Raw genomic sequence first — 21,982 nt, forward strand, 5'->3', positions numbered from 1 at the left:
ATCAAGTTAAATTGAAGTTAAACATAATGCTTGATATTTATTTGAAGGTTTGAGTTTGTAAGTAAACTTTTAGTTAAATATGCTTTTTTTTTATTTATATTTGTCTGACTTTATTAACATAGACTGGCTTTGTCTCACTTAAATTTAAATGGAAAATTGATGATGATATCTTATACAATTCCAGGCAGCATAATATATAAATCGTTTTACTTTTAGAGACTTCTAACTTTTTTGAAATATGTCTGAAAAGTTATTGAAGTTTTCTATAAAGCATAAGTATTTTGCTGATTATGGTTATTTGACATCTGTAATGCAATGCCATAGGACTGCGTGATACTGAACTCCGTGAGTAATGACCTTTTCCATGCCCGAAAGAGTTTACAGTCTGAACTGATAAGACAAGTCACTGAGGAAGAGAAAAGGCATGGGAAATGGAAAGACATAATTCTTTAAGTGATGGTCCCTATTGCATTCCACTGCACATATGCCATGCACCCAGAGCCAGAGCTTTTCCAAGTAGTATTGCTTGGTGGTTTGTGCATATGTCCTTGTATTGCCTTGTGGTTTCTTCAGTTCCTTCTCACCGCTGGATGGTCTGAGTCAGAGCATCTGCTGACCCCTTGTTCTTAGTGACGCATTTTCAAAATATTTTACAAAAAGAGTTCTTATTTTTGTTTGTAGTTAGGATTGTAGTGTTTTTCATTGTACTTTAGTAATTCCGAGCAGTTTTTATAAATAAGGACCTTGGATGCCGCTCTGGCTGTTTTTCTCATCAAACAAATCTCTCTTTCACCCCCACTTCCCCCCAAGCTCCTGGGTCTGGGTACTGGATTATGCCAAAGACACCGGGATTCAAAGTCTGTGCTTCCTGCCCTTGTTCATTTTCCATCAGTGACAAACACCAATGCTGTTTGTACTCTTTGGGGAAAGTCCACATTGCTTCCAGGTGCAGTATCTGCTCCTCCTCCTTCCCGTGTACAGGGGAAGCCCAATCTCTCCGCCTCCAGAAACACCTCATGGAGGTAGCTGTGGTCCTGAAGTCGGATCCTGGCCACAGAATCCCCCGTACATTGGCCTGAGCAATCCAAGAGTGGTACTGCGGAGCCTCTGTCTGGATCTGCTGCTACCAAAGCTACAGACCCCATGTCGGGGCCTAGCCATGAGCCATGGAATCACGCGCATAAGCATAGCGGTAAGTCTTCATCTAAACCCAAGAAGGACACTGCATCATCCATGAGTTCCAGCCACGGAGGAGCTACTCGCTCCAAGGCACACAAGAGTGATAAGAGGCCACACCGCTCACCAGATCCCCGATGCTGTTTCCCACCTGCCTCCGCTCTGCCAGCGTCCCGCAAATTTTCAGTCCTGAGACCACGCCCCTTTACCAGTTCTGGTCCTGTCAATAAACAGGATACCATTGACTCTGGGGAAAAATCGGAAGTGCTCCTGGCCTCACGAACTGTTAGCCTTGGAAGGAGTGTGGTCTCCACATGTTCTGGTGCACTCACCTCTGCAGAGGGCTCCATCTCTTGCATTATATCTACCTCCTGCTGGCTATACCTTTCTAATGCATCCCGTTCTGATGGCTCCATCAGCACCGCCATTCATGCAAGACTCCGAAGACCAGAACGTTTGGCTCAGTCTGCTGCCTCTGTTCTGGAAACACAACTACCTGAGGGTTCCGATGGCTCCATGGCAGTTTCCTCCTTTGCCATATCCAAGAAGCTGGTATCCGGCTCTTTGGGCACAAGTACAACAGCAGCAGGATCAACTGAGTTGGCCATGTTGGCCCAAATATTCGCCTTAGGAACAGTCTCATTCAGCTTGGGAGAACTTCCCTGTTTCACCGTCCAACCCTTCATCCGATAGATATTCGGAAATGGGGTTAGACGATGCACCGATCAGCCCGGCTTCGATGGTGCCAGTGGATCCAGAGAGATTCCCTTTGTGGTCTCCAGATGCAGTTGTGTCATGGACACCTTCCTCCCTGCTAGCTCACTGTTGTCAGTTTCAAGAACTCCTATGGAGAATAGCCAATGCTCTTGAGATGCCACTGGAAGAGGTGCAGAGTAGTCAGTGCCAGTTACTAGACATTCTGCACGTATTGGCATTGGAAAGGGTGGCCTTACCAAGCAATGATGCCATTCTTCAACTGGCATGCACCATGTAGCATACCCTGGCCATGACTGCACTGACCCCAAAGGAGGCTGAGAAAAGGTACTATGCCCCCGCCACCCTTGCAAAGGGTCAGAATTTTTATTTTCGCACCCTTCACCTAACTCTTTGGTAGAAGCTGTGTCAGAGCAGACCAAACAACACCCACGCTCCACCCCAGCAGACAGGGAGGGCAAGTAGTTTGCCAGGTTCATACTTTAGGCTGCAGTTGATTCAGCGGACACATTCTCGCGTGTATTAGCGACTGGAATTGTCATGAGGAGGAAATCCTGGTTACGCTCCTCAGGTTTCCCTAGAGAGGTGCAGAACACAGTTGAGGACCTTCCCTTTGACGAATCACACTTCTTCAACCAGAAAACTGATACTTCCTTGCACTCTCTAAAAGACTCTAGAACCACCTTATTATCCTCGGACTTATATACACCAGCATCAAAGAGAAAATTTTATTGTCCACTACCAGCCCAATGCTATAAAACTCCTCACTTCTACCACTAACGGACATACAAACCTCCTCAGAAGCGCCCTAAGGTACATAGAGCCCATCCGCCTGTTCTGGCAACGCAGACCTCTGCACAACACACTCAGTAATCGCGAAAATGGTGTTTCAGAGTGCACCTAGAGAGCCATCAGCCACTCCATACACCAACACTCCTACCCTCCATACCTTCTGTGGGTGGTCTCAAACTCTTTCTACCAGCTTGGAGAGCTAGAACAATGGGTAAGTGGGTCTTGCACATGGTTCAACACTGCTACACCATAGAGTTTGACTGCGCCTCTACATCTCCCACCCTGACCCCCCCGGCATGGAGATCCCTCTCATTGACAGTATTCTTACCCTAGAGGTGGACTCCCTCCTACAGAGAGGAGCAAAGGAGTCAATCCCTGCAGCCTTTTGGGGCACAGGGTTCTATTCCAACTATTTCCTGGTACCCAAGAAGAAAGGGGAATGCAGCCAATCTTGCATCTCCAACACCTCACCTGCTCAATTCGCATGCCGAAATTCTGTATGGTCATGCTTGCAACTGTCATTCCCTCAGTAGAAAAAGCCCTGTGGTTTATGGCTCTCAACATGCAAGATGCCTACATCCATATCAATGTACATCAGACCCACAGAAGGCTCCTGAGGTTCAAAGCGGGGCATCAATACTTCCAATACAGGATTCTCCCATTTGGACGCACCACTGCCCAACAAATTTTTACAAAGGTTTTCTCTGGGGATAGCGGCTCACCTACAACATCAGGGAATCCTTTCCTTTCCATACCTGGATGACTGACTGCTGGCAGTGCAGTCCAAAGAGGAAGCTCAAGCATTGACATCCCAGCTTCTTCTCTGCTAGGAGTTAACAGCAACATAGAAAAATCAACTTTGCACCCTACTCAGTCCCTGGAATTCATAGGACTGTGCATCATGCATCTCCGCATGAGCATATCTGCCACAGGACAGATTCCAGAGCCTACTGAACCAAATAGCCCTGATAACCTCCAGCCCTTCGGTCTCAGCCAGTACCTGCCTCTCCAACCTAGGGCACATGGTGGCGTGCACATACACCCTTTGCCCGCCTGCACCTTTTGCTGTCTACAGCTATGGCTGCAAAGAGTCTATTCTCCTATGCACCAATCCATGGACACCAATCCATCAACGTTCCATCGGAGGTCGTCCCTTCTCTTCAGTGTGTTGGACAGACCCAATACAAGTCTGCTGCTAGATGCCCTTCCTTCCATCCTTGCTGACTGTGACAGTCATAACAGGCCGGGGCACTCATATTAAAGATTACATGACAAAGCACCTGGACCATGCGAGAGGCCAGGATGCACATAAACATTCTCAAACTTCGGGCAGTACACAAAGCATGTGTTCTTACCAGCTATCGTCACGTCTTCGTCATCAGACAACACCATCACAGTATACTACATAAACAACGGGACATGAGGTCCCCAGTGCTGTTTATGGAAGTGATTTGCCTCTGGGAATGGTGCATTGAACATCATATTCTTTTGTCAGCAGCCTACCTGCCTGGCATGCAGAACGTGAATTAGAGACCTCTTTGCATCTCACACCAAGATCAAATGCACCCAATATTACTCCAGCAGAGGACTCAGTGCCTGCTCACTGGGTGACACTCTGGTTGTCGATTGGTCACACCGGACAAACTACACCTCCCCCCCCCCCACACACACACACTCCTATCCTGTGTCCTCTACAAACTCTGGTGGGAGAGAGCGATGGCCATTCTGATCACTCCATTCTGGCCTCACTAATTCTGGTTCCCTCCTCTTATCTGCATGTCGAAACAACCTCCACTCCCACTCCAGACATTTCCGGAACTGCTGACACAACACACCAGCATCTAGGCATCAGGCATCCAGATCCATGGATGCTACACCTGACAGCATGATGTTTGGATGGACACCACTATTAGCATGAGAATGCTGATTGGCAGTGCAAGACATCCTCTCCAGTAGCCGAAAGGACTCCACGAGGCGATCCTATCAGGCCAAATGGATACGCTTCACCTGCTGGGCCCAACAGCAAGGTCTTGACCCTGAATCTGTGGGCATCCCATATCTCCTCCATGTGAATGTCTTGGGACTTGCTCTCAGCTCTGTCAGAGTGCATGCAGCCACTATTAGTGCTTTCCATCCTCCCGTGGCAGATCAGTCGATTTTTACCCATCCCTTGGCCTCCTGCACTCTCTCTGGCCTCTCCAGAAAGGTTGCTTTCCTTGTTGCCATTACCTCAGCAAGAATGGTTGGTGAGCTGGGAGCCATGATGGCAAAACCCCCCTTTTTACCATGTTCCATAAGGACAGAATCTCACTACGACTGCATCCCAAGTTTCTGCCAAAGGTAGTTTCACATTTCCACCTCAACTAACCCATACATCCACCTACCTTCTTTCCAAAACCACATGCCTTGAATAAGGAATGGCAGCTTCATTCCCTCAATGTGCGTAGGGCCCTGGCCTTTTATCTACAAAGGATAAAGCCAATCCGGAAGTCTCCCAGACTATTTGTTACCATAGTGGAGAGAATTAAAGGGCAGGCCATTTCCACCCAGAGAATCTGTAAGTGGATCTCAGGGTGCATTATGCGCTGCTATCACTTGTCAGGGCTCTCCCCACCAGATGAGATATGAGCCCATTCCACGAGAGTGCAAGCATCAGCAGCCGCGTTACACGACGTGCCCCTTGTGGACATATGTAAGGCGGCCACATGGAGTTCAGAACACACCTTTTCCTCTCACTGTGCTCTGGTACATGATTCTGCGACGTATACCTCATTCGGCACAGTGGTCCTCCATTCTACGGTTCAGCCATCTTCCTCGCACCCTCTGCTTCTCAAGGTACTGCTTGTCAATCACCCTCTGTGGAATACAATAGGGACCGTCACTTGAAGAAGAGGAGGAGGTTTGGTTACTTGTAACGAGGTTCTTCAAGATGTGTGGTCCCGATCTGTATTTCAGTCCCACCCTCTTTCCTCTCTGCTGTGGCTATGTAGGTCTGCAGTGGAGAAGGAAATGGAGACATGGCCGGGCCGCCCCGCTCTTTATCGCCTTGGGTGAAACCGCAAGGCAATACAAGGGCTCGTGTACGGACCGCCGAGCAATACTGCTTTGAAAAGCTCTGGCTCCGGGTGCATGGAACATGCACATAACCCTTTCTGGAATACAGATAGGGACCACACATCTTGAAGAACCTCCAGTTAGGTCCAGGTAAGTAACCTCGTATTAATACCAAGAATAAGGTAATACAATTAACACATCAGGTTAGGTCTGTCTTGATATGGTTCTTGTTTATTCTTTAAAGGAAATCAGTGGACCACTGAATGTGGAATAACTAAGTAGATTGAGAAGGTGGGGAGGTGTATGTAATGTACATTATTAAGGAAGATATTCCAAGTATAGGAGATGACATGGGAGGTGCTTATTAGAGAAGGAAAATAGGGCTATAGGGATAGAGAGGGAATAGGTGTACTGTAGGATCTTACCATGAGAGTTGTTGGTGACCAGTGATATAGCTGTGCCCAGGAACAGAGCTGTGCAGAATTTTAAAAGTGAAGCTGAAGAATTCGAAATTGGTGCAGAAGGAGCAGTCAGGCTAGAAGAAGAGACTTATAAAGAGGATGATGTGGTCAGACTCGCAAGCAAGGTTTGACAGCTGCATTTTGGAGCATGGTGAGTATCACTAAGGCCAAGTAGTAGTCCAGGAAGGAGATTATTAAGGCAAAGGCAAATGTTTTGGTGGTAGACATTGACAAGAAGGGATGGATTTTGGATGTTTGTGAAGGAAGAAATAGCAGGAATTAGCAACAGCCTGAATTGAGGCATAAAAGCGCAATTAAGGATGATAAGATTGCGAGTTTGGGGAATATCTCAGCAGTGTGATATATCATGTATGTTAAATAAAATATTTATTGAAAAGAAGGCAGTTTTTAAACAGTATGCTGACCTATAATATCCCAAAGGTCAGATTTTGGCTCCAGGTGTGTGTGTAGTTTGCAGGAGTGAAGTAGCCAAATCTGAGATTAGAATTTGGCTTTAAACCTTCTTAACAACTAGGATAGCAATATCTAAATTAATTTAAGCAAACAACTTGGAGGTTTGTAATTGGTATGATTATCTCTGATGTCTGAATTCTACCATTCACAAGTGAAATGAGATCAGATTCTATGGGGATGCATTTTTCACAGAGTTGTCTGGAGTCTTACCTAATACAGCACATACTGACCTTCTTGTGACTTTACAAAAAACCATATGGCTAAAACCCCATGCAATGCTTTAAAAATTATTACATGTAAATACATCTGAAAATAGTTTTAAAAAAAATCTTCCAAAAGGTATGGAGTCACCTTTGTGTATGAATAATAGAAGTGTTTTTCTGATTTCAAAATGTTGCATAAACCAAGAAAAACAGATATATACTTCTATATTGAAAACTCTCATAAAAGCAAATTCTGTTTATCTGAAACACTTTATTGTCCAAATTTTTTGGAAGTCCCTTGAGCTGTTCAGATAATCCAGGTTTACCTGCAATGCTGAACAGTTTGAGGTTCTGATGTAATTATCAGTCACACAAGTCTCTGTCTCACTGTACCTGTTGTGACCTCAAAGTTATTCGAAATGTATGTAATAACACAATAGACGCTTACCATTTTCACCAGAGAACCCATACCCTTTAAATGAGCTCTGAAGAATTAAGTTGAAGACTAAGGTTTTTCATCTACCTGTGAAGTGAGTTAGTGATCACAGGTAAAATTTCTGAAAGTGACTTAGGCACTTGAAAGCCCAAGTCCGATTGATTTGTAAATTTTAAGTCTCTTTTAAATGGGAATTAGGTTTGTTAGTCACTTTGATGCTTTTAAAAATATTACCCCACATGATTATGCCAGCCTTTTGGACTGTGTAATTTGTTTTCATGAAATATTTTAAGAGAAGAAATTTAAATATTTCAGCTTTGAAGGGTAAGAATTTAAAGAACCTCTTTGTAGTCCATTTTATTTTATTTGCATTTTTCACACACTGTTGAAGTTTTGACTTTTGGTAAACAGTGTTGAAAAACTCTATTATTTAGATACTAATTATTATGTATTTGAAATGCCTCCTGCTCACCTGATCCATTACTGTGTACGTTTTTCTTTAAATAATTACATAATGTGATTGTAAAAGGTTGTTAGTTTGAAAGCACTGCTGGGGGAGACCTTCTTGTTCACAGAAGAGAAACTGCACGTGTAGCAGCTGTACATACATCCCGTATTTGCCCTACCACTTAAGAAGCTAAAGGTCTGGCCCCAAACAATTAAATAGAGAAAATGTTCTTAATTTGGGACACAATGAATTATTACTTCTCTAGAAAATAGTTGAGAGAAATACTAATATGCCAAGGCTTCAGGAAAAGGACCTTGCAAACCCTTAACTTTCTCTTCTTGTGATTTTTTTTTTTTTTTTTTTTGCGTGAATGTTTTTGATGAGTGTTTACTGGATCCCAGCAGGATAATCAGATTGGCACAAATATAAGTTCCTTACCTTTTTTATATTTTCCAACCTTTCATATACAAGATATCTTGCTACTTATAGCAGAATGTACTAAATGCTAAAGAATGTCTTCAATTTCTCACACAAGTCACCTCATCTATATCAACAAATTATCCTCATCCTTTTACGCTCTGCTTATCAGATGCACACAAACAGCAAGGACTTCATTTTCATTCCTTGGAGATCTCAGACATGAATAGCCAAATAAATGGCAAACTCATATTTAACTCTTTTAAATGTCATCTACTTAAAACTGATGTTTAGTCCAACCTAGAAATTGTGTTGACTACCCAAACTACCAAAAATCTTATTCAAGCTATTATTCTTCTTCGAGTGATTGTTCACGTCCATTACACATTAGGTGTGTGTGCGTCGCGTGCACGGACGTCGGAAACTTTTTCCCTCAGCGGCTCCCGTCGGGCCGGCAGGGGTCCCCCCCCGCCAGAGCGGCGCCCCGCTCTAGCGTATATATACACCTGCCGACCCGACCCTCCCTCAGTTCCTTCTTACCGTCCGTGATGGCGTTGGAACAACTCTTATCTCTCGCCTGAGAGTGTCCCTTAGCGTTAATAGTTATCAGTGTTAATGTTAGTAGTTAGCAGTTTGTTAGTAGATAGTTAAGCGCCTTTGTTTTAGGTGTTTGGTTACATTCCGACACCGGCCCTGGGCAGCGGGGCATGCCGCACGCCCAAGGCTTCAAGGCTTGTGTCACGTGCCGCAAGCCTATGCCGATTAGCGATCCCCACGACTCATGTCTCCGTTGCCTGGGGGAATCGCACCAGAAAGAGCGCTGCAAGATCTGTAAGGCTTTCAAGCCCAGAACTAAGAAAGAGAGAGACTTTCAGCTTAAACAGCTACTCATGGAGGCTGCATTACAGCCCTCCACTTCGACTCATCCGACCGCGGCACCATCAGCCTCGGTGCAGAGTGCCCCGGCATCGGTCCGTGATCCTGCACCGGTGGGGCACCCTAAGCCTATGGCACTGAAACAACAGGACTGCCCCCGGCCCCGGTTGTCTTCGCCGACCAAATCGAAGGGCCAACCCAAGGCCCGAGGGCGCTCCCCACATAAAAAGGTAGCGCCCGTGAAGGACTCGAGTGCGCTAAAGGGCATTGCTGCCCCAGGACAGATCCCGGTGCCAGTGGCTCCGGCGCCGAAAGGCCCGTCGAGCCCCGGGATAAGCGCCTCGAGTGAGGAGGAAGGGCTGGAGGAGTTTCTGGAACAGCCCTCCACGCCAGACACGTTTGAGGCAGCAAGGGACCTCATCGAATTGTCCGCGGAGAGCCCCCTCCAGGCCAAAGACAAGCATCCGGGGCCGACACCGAGACTGCCATCCAGAGGCAAACCGGCAATGGTGCACCCATCAAGGTCACCATCTCGGCACCGTTCACGGCGCTGATCCCGGTCGAGCTCCGCCTCGGTGGACTCCCGGCTACCCTCGGCGCAGAGAGCCTCACAGGCGACTTGCCCTAGCAAACGCCCGGCACCGGTCCAGCGTTCCCTGGCTCCTTATCCGAACAGGCACCGGGACATTTCAGTCACGTGATCCCCGAGGCTGACCACTAGCAGTCGTTCCCGGTCCCGAGGGCACCGGTACCAGTCCCGGTCCCGGTCGACAAGGCGCCACTCCCAATCATGGTCCCGGTCAAGAAAGCTCCGCTCTCCGGTCCCGGACCGGCACCGTTCCACGGCACCACCGTGGCCCTCGAGGTCGCCGTCCGTGGTTTCTGAGGCAGACTTGGGCCATTCCAGCAGATATACCCACAAGGCACCAGCCAGCAGGGAACTCCAAGCCCCTTGGCACCCACAGTGGGGCCCGCCAGGACAGTGGCCATTCTGGACTCCATGGGCCTACCACCAGCACCAAGGCCCCCCTCTAGGGCCTCGAGATCCGGCCTCTCAGGACACCGGTCCCGCTCCCCACAGGGGCGTCCCTCCTCTCACAAGGAGGCCACGGTTTCCAGACCACCAGAGCAAGAGAGAGCTGACACGGCACCGAGCCCGGTACCATCTCAGGCCCGCTCAGCTGAACAGACTCCAGAGGAGCTCCCATCCGGTGAGGAGCTGCAGGAAGGGCTAGAGGAGGAAGCACAGAAGGCTTTAACTTCTTCCTCCTTGCCAGATGAAGCCATGGCGGGCCCGGCAGTATCAGGCCCTCCCCCGATTGACCATCAGGCACACCAGGAACTACTACGCCGAGTAGCCCTCAATTTGGGTTTACAGGCGGAGGAGATGGTAGAGCAGGAGGATCCCATGGTGGACATCCTAAGCCCTGAAGGCCCCTCCAGAATCGCGCTCCCGCTCATAAAAACGGTACAGTCCAATTATAAGACAGTATGGCAAACACCGGCCTCCAGTGCACCAACTGCAAAGGACGTAGAGAGGAAGTACTTTGCCCCCTCCAAAGGATTCGACTTCCTCTTTTGTCACCCGACACCCTGTTCGCTGGTCGTATCCGCAGTCAACAAACGAGAGCAACATGGCCAACAAGCCCTGGCCCCCAAGGCCAAGGAGGCAAAGCGCTTGGACTTGTTTGGTAGAAAGGTCTACTCGTCCAGGGACCTCCAATTGAGGATCGCTAATCAGCAAGCGATCCTGAACAGGCACAATTTCAATTCTTGGGCATCAGTCTCCAAGTTTAAGGACTCCCTGCCCCAGGGCTCGCAACCCGAGTTCGCAGCCATCGTGGATGAAGGGAAGGCGGTGGCCAAAACCTCTCTGCAGGCTCCCTTGACTCTGCGGACGCAGCTGCCAGGACAATCGCATCAGGGGTGGTGATGAGGCGCTCGGCGTGGTTACAGGCTTTAGGCCTTCCACCAGAGGTGCAACACACCTTACAAGACCTCCCGTTCAAAGGGTCAGGCTTGTTCTCAGACCAAACGGATGCCAGGCTGCATAGCCTCAAAGACTCCCGAGCGACCCTCAAGTCGTTGGGAATGCACACCCCAGCGACACAGAGGAAGCCCTTTAAGCCCCAACCGCCGCAGCAGAGGCAGTACCCCTCGCCCCAGGCAGGAACCATACTGCAGAAGGGGCAGAGACAACAGGCGTAGGCGAAACAACACGCCTAACCAAAACCAAGGCCAGGGCAAGCCGCAGCCTGGCAACAAACAAGGATTTTGAAGTTGCGATCGACAGCGTACCGACCCTCACACCGGATCCTCCCCTATGTTTCAGGGACCGTTTGTCCTATTTCTACTGTGCTTGGTCCCATATAACATCGGACCGTTGGGTCCCTCGCACGGTGGAGGTGGGATACACACTTCAGTTCTCCTCGCCCCCTCCCTCCCACCCCCCATCCCCATCCCTCTTCAGGGACCCCTCTCACGAGCAACTCCTTATGCAGGAGGTGCAGGCCCTCCTCAGGGCAGGGGCGGTGGAAGAGGTCCCTCCAGACCTAAGAGGGAAAGGGTTCTACTCCAGATATTTCCTTATCCCCAAAGCAAAAGGAGGTCTCCGCCCATTTTGGACCTTCACAAACTAAACAAATTCTTAGTGAAGGCCTGCTTTCGCATGGTCTTCCTTGGCGCTATTATCCCATCCCTGGATCCGGGGGATTGGTATGCTGCCCTCGATATGAAAGATGCGTACTTTCACATCGCCATCCACCCTGCACACCGGTAGTTCCTGCGTTTCACCATCAACCAGCACCATTTCCAATTTACGGTCTTGCCCTTCGGCCTGGCAACGGCCCCTTGAGTGTTCACGAAATGCATGTCCGTGGTGGCAGCCTTTCTTCGAAAAAGAAAGATGCGGGTATACCCATACTTGGATGACTGGCTCCTCGCGGGCAGGTCAGAGGACGAGGTTCGCTCCCACATGACACTGGCGTTACGTGTGTTCCACAAGTTCGGTCTCTTGGTCAATGTGCCCAAGTCCTCGCTGATCCCCACACAAAGACTGGACTTCATAGGGGCAGTCGTAGACTCGGTGGAGGCACGAGCAAGTCTTCCAGTTCCCAGGTTCCTGGCCATTCAAAGAGCCGTAACCTCCATTCAGCAATTTCCCACAACCACAGCCAGGTGCTGTATGCAACTCTTGGGGCACATGGCGGCTTGCACACAGGTAGTCAAACATGCCCGCCTGAGACTCAGATCGTTACAGCTGTGGCTAGCCCAAACGTATTGCCCCAGCAGAGACCCCTTGGACCTTGTAGTGACAATCCCAGCTTGGGTCTCGAGCCACCAGCGGAGGGAGTTCGATCAACAGCAAGTTTGCCAAGGGGTCCCCTTCACTACTCTGCAGCCCACCCTGACGCTAGTAACAGATGCATCAGACCTGGGATGGGGGGCACACTTAGTGGACCTACGAACTCAGGGCTTATGGTCCAGGAAGGAAAAGTTGCTCCACATCAATGTGAAGGAGTTAAGGACGGTTCGCCTCGCCTGCCAGACCTTTCACACTACCATAGAAGGCCACAGCGTGTCAGTTCTGACGGACAACACTACCGCCATGTTCTACATAAACAAGCAGAGCGGGGCCCCCTCCTCTCCCCTCTGTCACGAGGCGCTCCTCCTATGGGACTTCTGTATAGCCCACTCAGTCCAATTGGTGACAACATATCTTCCGGGGGTTCAAAACAGGTTAGCAGACCGCCTCAGCAGGTCGTATCACATGCGCGAATGGACGTTAAGAAAGGACGTCCTGCATTCAGTCTTCCGGAGGTGGGGTTTTCCCCAAGTGGATCTCTTTGCCACCAAGGACAACAGCCAATGCCCTCGGTTTTGTTCATTCCAGAACCTCAGCCCGGGCTCATTGGCAGATGCCTTTGCGATTCAGTGGGGCGGGAGCCTGAGGTACGCCTTCCCACCATTCCCGCTCATCCACAGGGTCCTGCTCAAGACCCGCAGGGACAAAGCGGTGATTATCCTCATCGCACCGGCGTGGCCACGCCAGCATTGGTTTACGACCCTGCTGGAACTGTCATTGACCGCCCCGATTGCCCTACCCATGCACCGAGACCTCATCACGCAGGACCGGGGTCGCCTACTCCACCCGAACCTACCGTTGCTACATCTCACAGCGTGGAATCTCTGTGGCTAAACGCTACGGAGAATAGGTGCTCCCACCAGGTCCAACAAATTCTCCTTGGTAGTAGGAAGCCCTCCACAAGAGCGACTTACCTTGCCAAATGGAAGAGGTTCTCCCACTGGTGCGAGCCTAATCACATACAGCCTCTGCAGGCCTCCATCCCATCAATACTGGACTACTTGCTGCACCTCAAACATCAAGGGCTTGCCCCCTCCTCAATTAAAGTGCATCTGGCTGCCATATCGGCGTTCCACCCGGGAGAGTTGGGACATTCGGTGTTTTCCAACCCCACAGTAATCCGATTTCTCAAGGGGCTGGAAAGGGTGTTCCCCTACTCACGCCCGCCGGTCCCTACATGAAACCGTAACCTGGTCCTAACTAAGCTCATGGGACCACCCTTTGAACCCCTAGCCTCTTGCTCTCTCATGCACCTCTCATGGAAGGTTTCATGAGCGTTTCTAGTGGCCATTATATCGGCTAGGAGGGTGTCGGAGTTCAGAGCCCTCACTTTGGAACCTCCATATACAGTTTTTTACAAGGACAAGGTGCAGCTGAGACCGCACCTCAAATTCCTCCCTAAAGTGGTCTCGCAATTTCATATGGGGCAGGATATCTGTTTACCAGTGTTCTTCCCCAACCCCCGTACGGACCCGAGCCACCGCAGCCTGCATACCCTCGATGTCCGTAGGGCCCTGGCGTTCTATGTGGAACGGACCAGGCCATTTCGCAAGTCGACACAACTGTTCATTGCCATTGCGGAGAGAATGAAAGGCCGCCCTATCTCGGCACAATGGTTATCATCATGGATTGTGCTTTGCATCCGCACATGCTATGAGCTCGCCAAAGTACCAGCCCCGGCGATCAGGGCTCACTCGACTAGGGCCCAAGCATCCTCGATGGCTTTCCTGGCGCAGGTTCCACTCCAGGAGATCTGTAAAGTGGCCACCTGGTCGTCGGTGCACACATTCACAGCCCATTACACAGTCCATCATCAGGCCAGAGAGGACGCGGCGGTCGGCAGGGCTGTGCTTCAATCAATTGTTGCTTGACTCCTACCTTCCTCCTATGGTAAGCTTGTGAGTCACCTAATGTGTAATGGACGTGAACAATCACTCGAAGAAGAAAAAACGGTTACCTACCTTTTCGTAACTGTTGTTCTTCGAGATGTTTTGTTCACGTCCATTACACTTCCCACCCTCCTTCCCCTCTGTCGGAGTCACCGGCAAGAAGGAACCGAGGGAGGGTCGGGTCGGCAGGTGTATATATACGCTAGAGCGGGGCGCCGCTCTGGCGAGGGGGGGGACCCCTGCTGGCCCAACGGGTGCCGCTGAGGGAAAAAGTTTCCGACATCCGTGCACGCAACGCACGCACACCAAATGTGTAATGCACGTGAACAACACATCTTGAAGAACAACAGTTACGAAAAGGTAGGTAACCGTTTTTTTCTGTAATAAATCAGGACTTAGTCTCTGAGTGGACACTTATTTATTTGGATTTATAAAAATTTGTCAACCAGTACTCTGGGTGCCTGCAAAAACAACAAAAATGCAAATAATACTGTGTTTGGCATATTTCTCAGTTATGTTTAAATGTACAAATAACACAGGAGTTGTTTCATGCGTCTGACGAAGTGGGCATTCACCCACGAAAGCTTATGCTCCAATACATCTGTTAGTCTTAAAGGTGCCACAGGACCCTCTGTTGCTTTTTACAGATCCAGACTAACACGGCTACCCCTCTGATACAGGAGTTGAGTAGCTGTAATTGAGGCTGAATTTGAGGTGCTTTATGATATTAAATTAGTCTTGAAAGTGAAAAAAACTGTTCAACAGACTTTTTAAAAATAGTTCTACATACATATTTTTAAAATACTTTTAAATATTAAAGGTTTTAATGACAGCAGTCCTCAAAAAGACTAGTACATCATCCGTTAATTACTTGAGAGAGGTTTATTCTCTAATTTGGCAGTGCCGTGAGGTGTCAGCATAAGTAAAGAATAGTTCACCTGCTTTTAACACATTATGGGTTTTAGGTCTACATGGTGCTGGCAAAGCCCACTAAAGGAGTGTTATTTGTAAAATGTTCTAATGTGCTGTGCTCTGACTGCCCCATGTAGACCCTTCTGACACACTCTAAAAGTTACCTAGTTCTCTTTTACACAGGGCAGGGCTACACTAGAAGCGCTACATCGGCACAGCTGCAGCAGCGTGTCTGGTGAAGTTGCTCTATGGCATCAGGAGAGTGCTCTCCCATCAGTATAATTACTGCGCCTCTGAGAGAGGTGGAAGCTATGTTGGTGGTAGAGCGTCTCCCGCTGACATAACGGTTGTGTAGACTGCGCGTAAGTTGCTATAATTTGGTCGCTTGGGGGATGTCTTTTTCACACCTGTGAGCGACGTAAATTAGATCGACTTAAGCAGTAGCGTAGACCTGCCTATAATCCTATGGTACCTTTTAGAATGCCCCAGCAGGATCTACACAGGGCAGTTAGAGCGCAACATGTTAGTGTTCTGTATAAATCACTCCCCTCTGGAGTGCTTGCCATGCTATGTAGACAAGCCCTTTATCTTTGTTTAAATAATTAATTGTAACCAAGTTGTGATGACTGAGCAGGTAATGTATTTTCTCTGTTAAAACTCCAATCATTACAAATTCTACTTCAGATATTTTGAGATAGTTTCAAAGTATACTTTGACTTGTGCATAGGATGTTCATGGATGAAATTGGTTGTCATGAACCCTACAAAGTCTGTCCACTTATGCAGTTAGTTCATACTATGGAATGGTTTCTTTCCTCTAGCTTCTTTTGAAAATGTTTACACTTGCAGCCCTGGGGCCCAATTGTGCAAGCTCTCCACATGCGGGACTTCAGTGAGTACTACATACTGTTAGGCCCCTTGCTGGTTCTGTCCCATACACTAATTTCCCTCTGCATGATGAAACTTTTCCAATATTCCAAGAAGGATAAAGGAGGGATGAGTCTCAGTTGCTTGGAGGGAGAACTAGCCAGCAAGCAAGTGTCTTTGAAGGAGGATGCTGCAACTAGTAAACAAAGGCAGGTGAAATGTACTAAACCCAACCTTCTGCTTGAGAGAGAGAGCCAAGTTAGCATTGGGTATATCTTGTTAACTACCATGGCTAGTAACAAACTCTCTCAATTGCCAGCTTTTCCAGCACCTACTACCCTTGCTCTGCTCTTTCTACTAGTAAGCACAATAAAGGTATTAATTACACAGAGTTGAATATTTCAGCTGTCCTTGAGTTTATCAACAATGGCTGTACGGTCTTCCCATCCTTTAACTCTCCTGTGTGCATGCCTGCCAGCTTACTTCCTCTCCTCCTCTAAACCATTAGGGCTAAGGCTTACTCTCTTCCTCACCCTTGTTGGAGTCTTGGAACAGGGAGGCAAGGTTTTGGGGATTTCTTTCCTCTGTCACAGCACCTGAGCATAATAGCTGGGAGATGGTCTATTAGCAGCAACATCCTCTCCCCATCTGAGAATTCCTTCAGGCTCACTAGACACCTGGGGAGACCCTGTTGCTGAACTGAGAGCAGGATCATTAAAGAGAAAAAGTGGATATAACATTTAACTAGTAAAATTAACATAAAACACACACACTGTTGGAGTTATTCATAGAAGGGCTTTAAAATGTGTAAACTTGGGAGTGGTTAGATTGGCACTTCAAACATATTCTGAAATAGAATGCTTTGTACTGTTTTGGAAAATATAAGTGTTATCAATGAACAATAATAATCTTAAATACATTTCCTAAACATAGTAGAGAAGCATTATAATTTTTCTAAAATCAAATTATACTTTTCTTTTTTAGCATGAATCTAGAGAAATGTTACTGGGATTCAATATGGTGAATTACCGAGCATGTAAGAATTTGTGGAAAGCTTGTGTTGAGCATCACACATTCTTCCGATTGGACAGACCTCTGCCACCTCAGAAGAACTTTTTTGCACATTATTTTACTTTGGGTTCAAAGTTCCGGTACTGGTAAGTAATTGTTGGCTGCGATAAAGGCTGATATTCTGGGGTGTGAAGTTAGGACAAAAAGTAATGGCTTGATCTGCAGAAAGGGAGATTTAGGTTACATGTTAGGAAAAGCTTTCTAATTGTAAGGGTAGTTAAGCTCTGGAGTAGGCTTCCAAAGGAGGCTATGGAATCCCCATCATTGAAAGTTTTTAAAAACAGGTTAGACAAACACCTGTCAGGGATGATCTAGGTTTACTTGGTTATGCCACAGCACAGGGGGCTGAACTGGGTGATATCTCAAGGTCCCTTTCAGCCCTACATTTCAGGCTAGGCCTGTTACTCCGTGAGGGGGGAAAACAATAACTGAAAATGTGGAAATGACAGAAGTGTTTTATGACTTTTTTGTTTCAGTTTTCACCAAAAAAGTTAGTAGCGATTCAATGTTAAACATAGTGAATACCAGTGAAAATAAGGTAGGATCAGAGGCTAAAACAGGGAAAGAACAAGTTAAAAATTACTTAGACAAGTTAGATGTCTTCAAGTCACCAGGGCCTGATGAATAATCCTAGAATACTCAAGGAGCTGATTGAAGAGATATTTGAGCCATTAGCCATCATCTTTGAAAAGTCATGGAAGACTGGAGAGATTCCTGAGGACTGAAAAAGGGCAAATATAGTGCCAATCTATAAAAAAGGAAATAAGGACAAACTGGGGAATTACAGACCAGTCAGCTTAATTTAAGTACCTGGAAAGATAGTGGAGTAAGTAATTAAGCAATCAATTTCAAACACCTAGAAGATAATAAGGTGAAAAGTAACAGTCAGCATGGATTTGTCAAGAATAAATTCTGTCAAACCAACCTAATAGCTTTCTTTGACAGGGAAACAAGCCTTGTGAATAGCGGGGAAGAGGTAGATGTGGTAGATCTTGACTTTAGTAAGGCTTTTGATACTGTCTTGGATGACCTTCTGAAACAAATTAGGAAAATACACCTAGATGGAGCTACTATAAGGTGGGTGCATACCTGGTTGGAAAACCATTCCCAGAGAGTAATCATCAATGGTTCACAGTCAAGCAGGAAGGGCATATCGAGTGGGGTCTCACAGGGATCAGTTCTGGGTCTGGTTCTGTTCAATACCTTCAGTGATTTAAATAATGGCATAGAGAGTACACTTATAAAGTTTGCGGATGATACCAAGTTGGGAAGGGTTGCAAGTGCTTTGGAGGATAGCATTAACATTCAAAATGATCTGGACAAACTGGAGAAATGGTCCGAAGTAAATAGGATGAAATTCAATAAGGACAAATGCAAAGTCAGTTGCATACATACAAAATAAGAAATGACTGCCTGGGAGGGAGTACTGCAGAAAGGGATCTAGGGATCAGAGTGGATTACAAGATAAGTACAAGTCAACAGTGGAACACTGTTGCAAGAAAAAAAAAGCAAACATAATTCTGGGATGTATAAGGAGGAATGTTGTAATAAGAGACGATAAGTCATTCTTCCACTCTACTCCGCGCTGATTAGGCCTCAGCTGGAGTATTGTGTCCAGTTCTGGGTGCCACATTTCAGGAAAGATGTGGACAAATTCGAGAAGGTCCAGAGAAGAGCAACAAAAATAATTAAAGGTCTAGAAAACATGACCTGTGAGGGAAGACTGAAAAAATTGGGTTTATTTAGTCTGGAGAAGAGAAGACTGAGAGGGGACAACAGTTTTCAAGTACATAAAAGGTTGTTACAAGGAGGAGGGAGAAAAACATTTCTCTTTCACTTCTGAGGATAGGACAAGAAGCAATGGACTTAAATTGCAACAGGGGTGGTTTAGGTTGGACATTAGGAAAAACTTCCTAACTGTCAGGGACTGGTTAAGCACTGGAATAAATTGCGTAAGGAGGTTGTGGAATTCCCATAATTGGAGACTTTTAAGAGCAGGTTAGACAAACACCTGTCAGGAATGGTCTAGATAATATTTAGTCCTGCCATGAGTGCAGAGGACTGGACTAGATGACCTCTCAAGGTCCTTCCAGTTCTACGATTCTATGATTCTATATAGGAGAAGATGGCAGGAGAGGGAGGGAATACAACACAATTAATAAAAATAGGCTATTATTGGTAGGCTCTATTAAATTTGTCATAATTGAAGTAACTTTTGGCTCCCACAACTGATATTTTTCTCTGATTCACTTCTCCCATATGCGTAGTTCTGGTCGATAGTTTAAGACTTTTTAGAGTACATCTATATTTAGTATTTTCACCATCAAAAGGAAATGAAACAGGGAAATAGTGATGATTATTGAGCTTGGATGGTGTTGTATATCATATTCTAGCATCCTAGAAGGTAACTTATTAACAGTTGACATTGCTTATTAGATAATGTAAGTTTTTGTGGCAGTGACATGAAATTGATATTCACTTCATCTATGGTTATTTTTCTTAGATATTTGTCTAGAATGTTTTGGAAATTTTATAATTGCAATATCAACAACTAGGATGAGACTGATATTTAAATTAGATTGTACATCTTTGTTGGCTACTAAAAGGGAAAACTCTTATCTGTTGAGTTGTTCTCAGAATATCTTCTGTCACATCTTCAAAATCATTGGCCTGGTCCCTCTGAAAGCTGACAGAACTGCTCTTCGGTACCCTGGCAAGTGTGTATCCTGAAGTCCTGTCTACATTAGATTAGCGGTTCTTTACTGGGTGTCCGTGGCCCCCAGGGGGGCCGCAAGCCCTTTGAAGAGGGCCGCGGGGCCCCGCGGCTGAAGCCCCGATCCCCGGTGCCCCCCACGGAGCTGAAGCCCAGAGCCCTGGTGCTCCCTGTGGGGCAGAAGCCCTGAGCACATGGGCAGAATTGGGGACATGGAGGGCATTGCCTTCCCCCCCAACTGTAGCGCAAGAGCACGGCAGTCCCAGGGGCAACTCCACACCTTTCCCCCCGCCCTCTGGCAAGGTCAGAAGTGGGAAGCTGAAGCTGGAGCCAGGCAGTGTGGGGCAGCTGCTGCTCTGGCTGTTGCCATGGCAGAGGCAGCGGCAGCATTCCTTCCTCTTCTGCTGGTGCCCCAGGTTGAAGCTGCTCCTCAGCTCCCTGCCCCCTTGGCTCCTGCAGAGGTAGCCAGTAGTAGCTCCCTGGGTGGGGAGACCTGGCTCTGTGGCTGGCAGACCCCTCTGGGAACAGGGACCACAGGGGAGTCCTCCCAGCACACAGCCCCTAATACCACTCTCCCTACACCCTAAGCTATGCCCTCCCTGCACCCTGAGGTACCCCCACCCACACAGAGGCCCTAGTACCCTCTCCCTGCTCCCTGATCTATCCCCCTGCCCACACACAGCCCCAGCTACCCCCTCCCTGCAAGGTGAGCTACCCCCATCTGCACACAGCCCCCAGCGACTCCCTACTTCCACCCTGAGCTACCTCCTGCCCTCACACAGCCCCTAGCAACCCCCTCCCTGAACTCTAAGCTGTTTTCAAACTTTTTGCGCTAAGCTCCCCACCTTTGAGTTATAATTTTTGATTGTGTGCCCCTCTCCAACCCAGATAGGCTTGGTGGCCTGCTGAGGTGAGTCAGGGGGTGGAGGTGGCACTCCTTCCCTGGACCCCGCCACGTGGAGGTGGATCTAGCCCTGCTATCTCCCCCCCAATGGAAGTCAAACTATGCCTATGCCCGAGGCCCTGCCCTGGGGTCCCCCTGCCCCCGCTGGGCCCTGGAGTTTTTATAGCATGTCGAGGTGGGCCTCAGAGAGAAAAAGGTTGAGAACCCCTGCACTAGATAACTGATAAATTACTGGCAACTACTGTTAGCATTGGGTCATTTTGAACTCGCAGTTGAAAATAGCTTAGTTGCTAGTATAGTCAGAGCTTGAGTGTAACTGTTTCAGTTGTGTATCTGTCAGACTTGCATCTACTTTGTTACTTGTTACAATGTTGGTGAGAAAATGTTTCATTCCTAAAAAATGGTGAAAAATTACCTTTTAACATACAGGCTTGTTTCTGAAATTAATCCCACTAAGTGTTTATATTTTTATGTTCTTCTTTGAGTGCTGTCCCTGTGGGAACTCCACATTAGGTCTTTGTGCGCTCCTGTGCTCATAATTGGAGACTTTTGGTAGCAGTGTCCAGTTACATCACACAGACGTGGTCCCCGTCTCGTGCCGCCTCAGGCGGTTAACTAGTGCTGTGCGACCAACCTTCTCCCCCACCCCCAGTTCCTTCTCTACCATCCTTGGCTATGAGTCGGAGCACTTAGAAGCGCCTCACTACTTAGTTCTTTAGCTCATTTACTACTGTTATTAGTTTAGATCAGGGGTAGGCAACCTATGGCACGCGTGCCGAAGGCGGCACGCGAGCTGATTTTCAGTGGCACTCACGCTGCCCGGGTCCTGGCCACCGGTCCGGGGGGCTCTGCATTTTAATTTAATTTTAAATCAAGCTTCTTAAACATTTTAAAAACCTTATTTACTTTACATACAACAATAGTTTAGTTATATATTATAGACTTATAGAAAGAGACCTTCTAAAAACATTAAAATGTATTACTGGCACGGGGAACCCTAAATTAGAGTGATTAAATGAAGATTCGGCACACTACTTCTGAAAGGTTGCCGACCCCTGGTTTAGATAGTTGATTTGTTTTTCTTTGTACTTGGTCGCCTCTTTTAAAAAAAAAAAAAAAAAAAAAAAAAAAAAGTCTTACAGTTCAAAGTTAGTTTTCATTTAGCCCTTTAGGATAGACAGCCTCCATGAGGGCAACGCCTTCCCTGACGGG

The 21,982-nt window shown here is 47.4% G+C and overlaps 1 protein-coding gene across 1 annotated transcript in view; it reads left to right on the forward strand.

Annotated features, from left to right (window-relative positions):
• The window catches only part of PTPN4 (protein tyrosine phosphatase non-receptor type 4), a 214,180-nt gene that overhangs the window by 101,269 nt on the left and 90,929 nt on the right, over nt 1-21,982 (forward strand). Inside the window, exon 9 of the mRNA XM_026647734.2 lies at nt 17,067-17,239. Coding sequence (XP_026503519.1) covers nt 17,067-17,239 — 173 coding nt within the window. The remainder of the gene's footprint in view (nt 1-17,066; nt 17,240-21,982) is intronic.

Source organism: Terrapene carolina, unplaced genomic scaffold (assembly GCF_002925995.2).
Source record: "Terrapene carolina triunguis isolate 2854851 unplaced genomic scaffold, T_m_triunguis-2.0 Scaffold62, whole genome shotgun sequence".
Classification (NCBI taxonomy): Eukaryota; Metazoa; Chordata; order Testudines; family Emydidae; genus Terrapene; species Terrapene triunguis.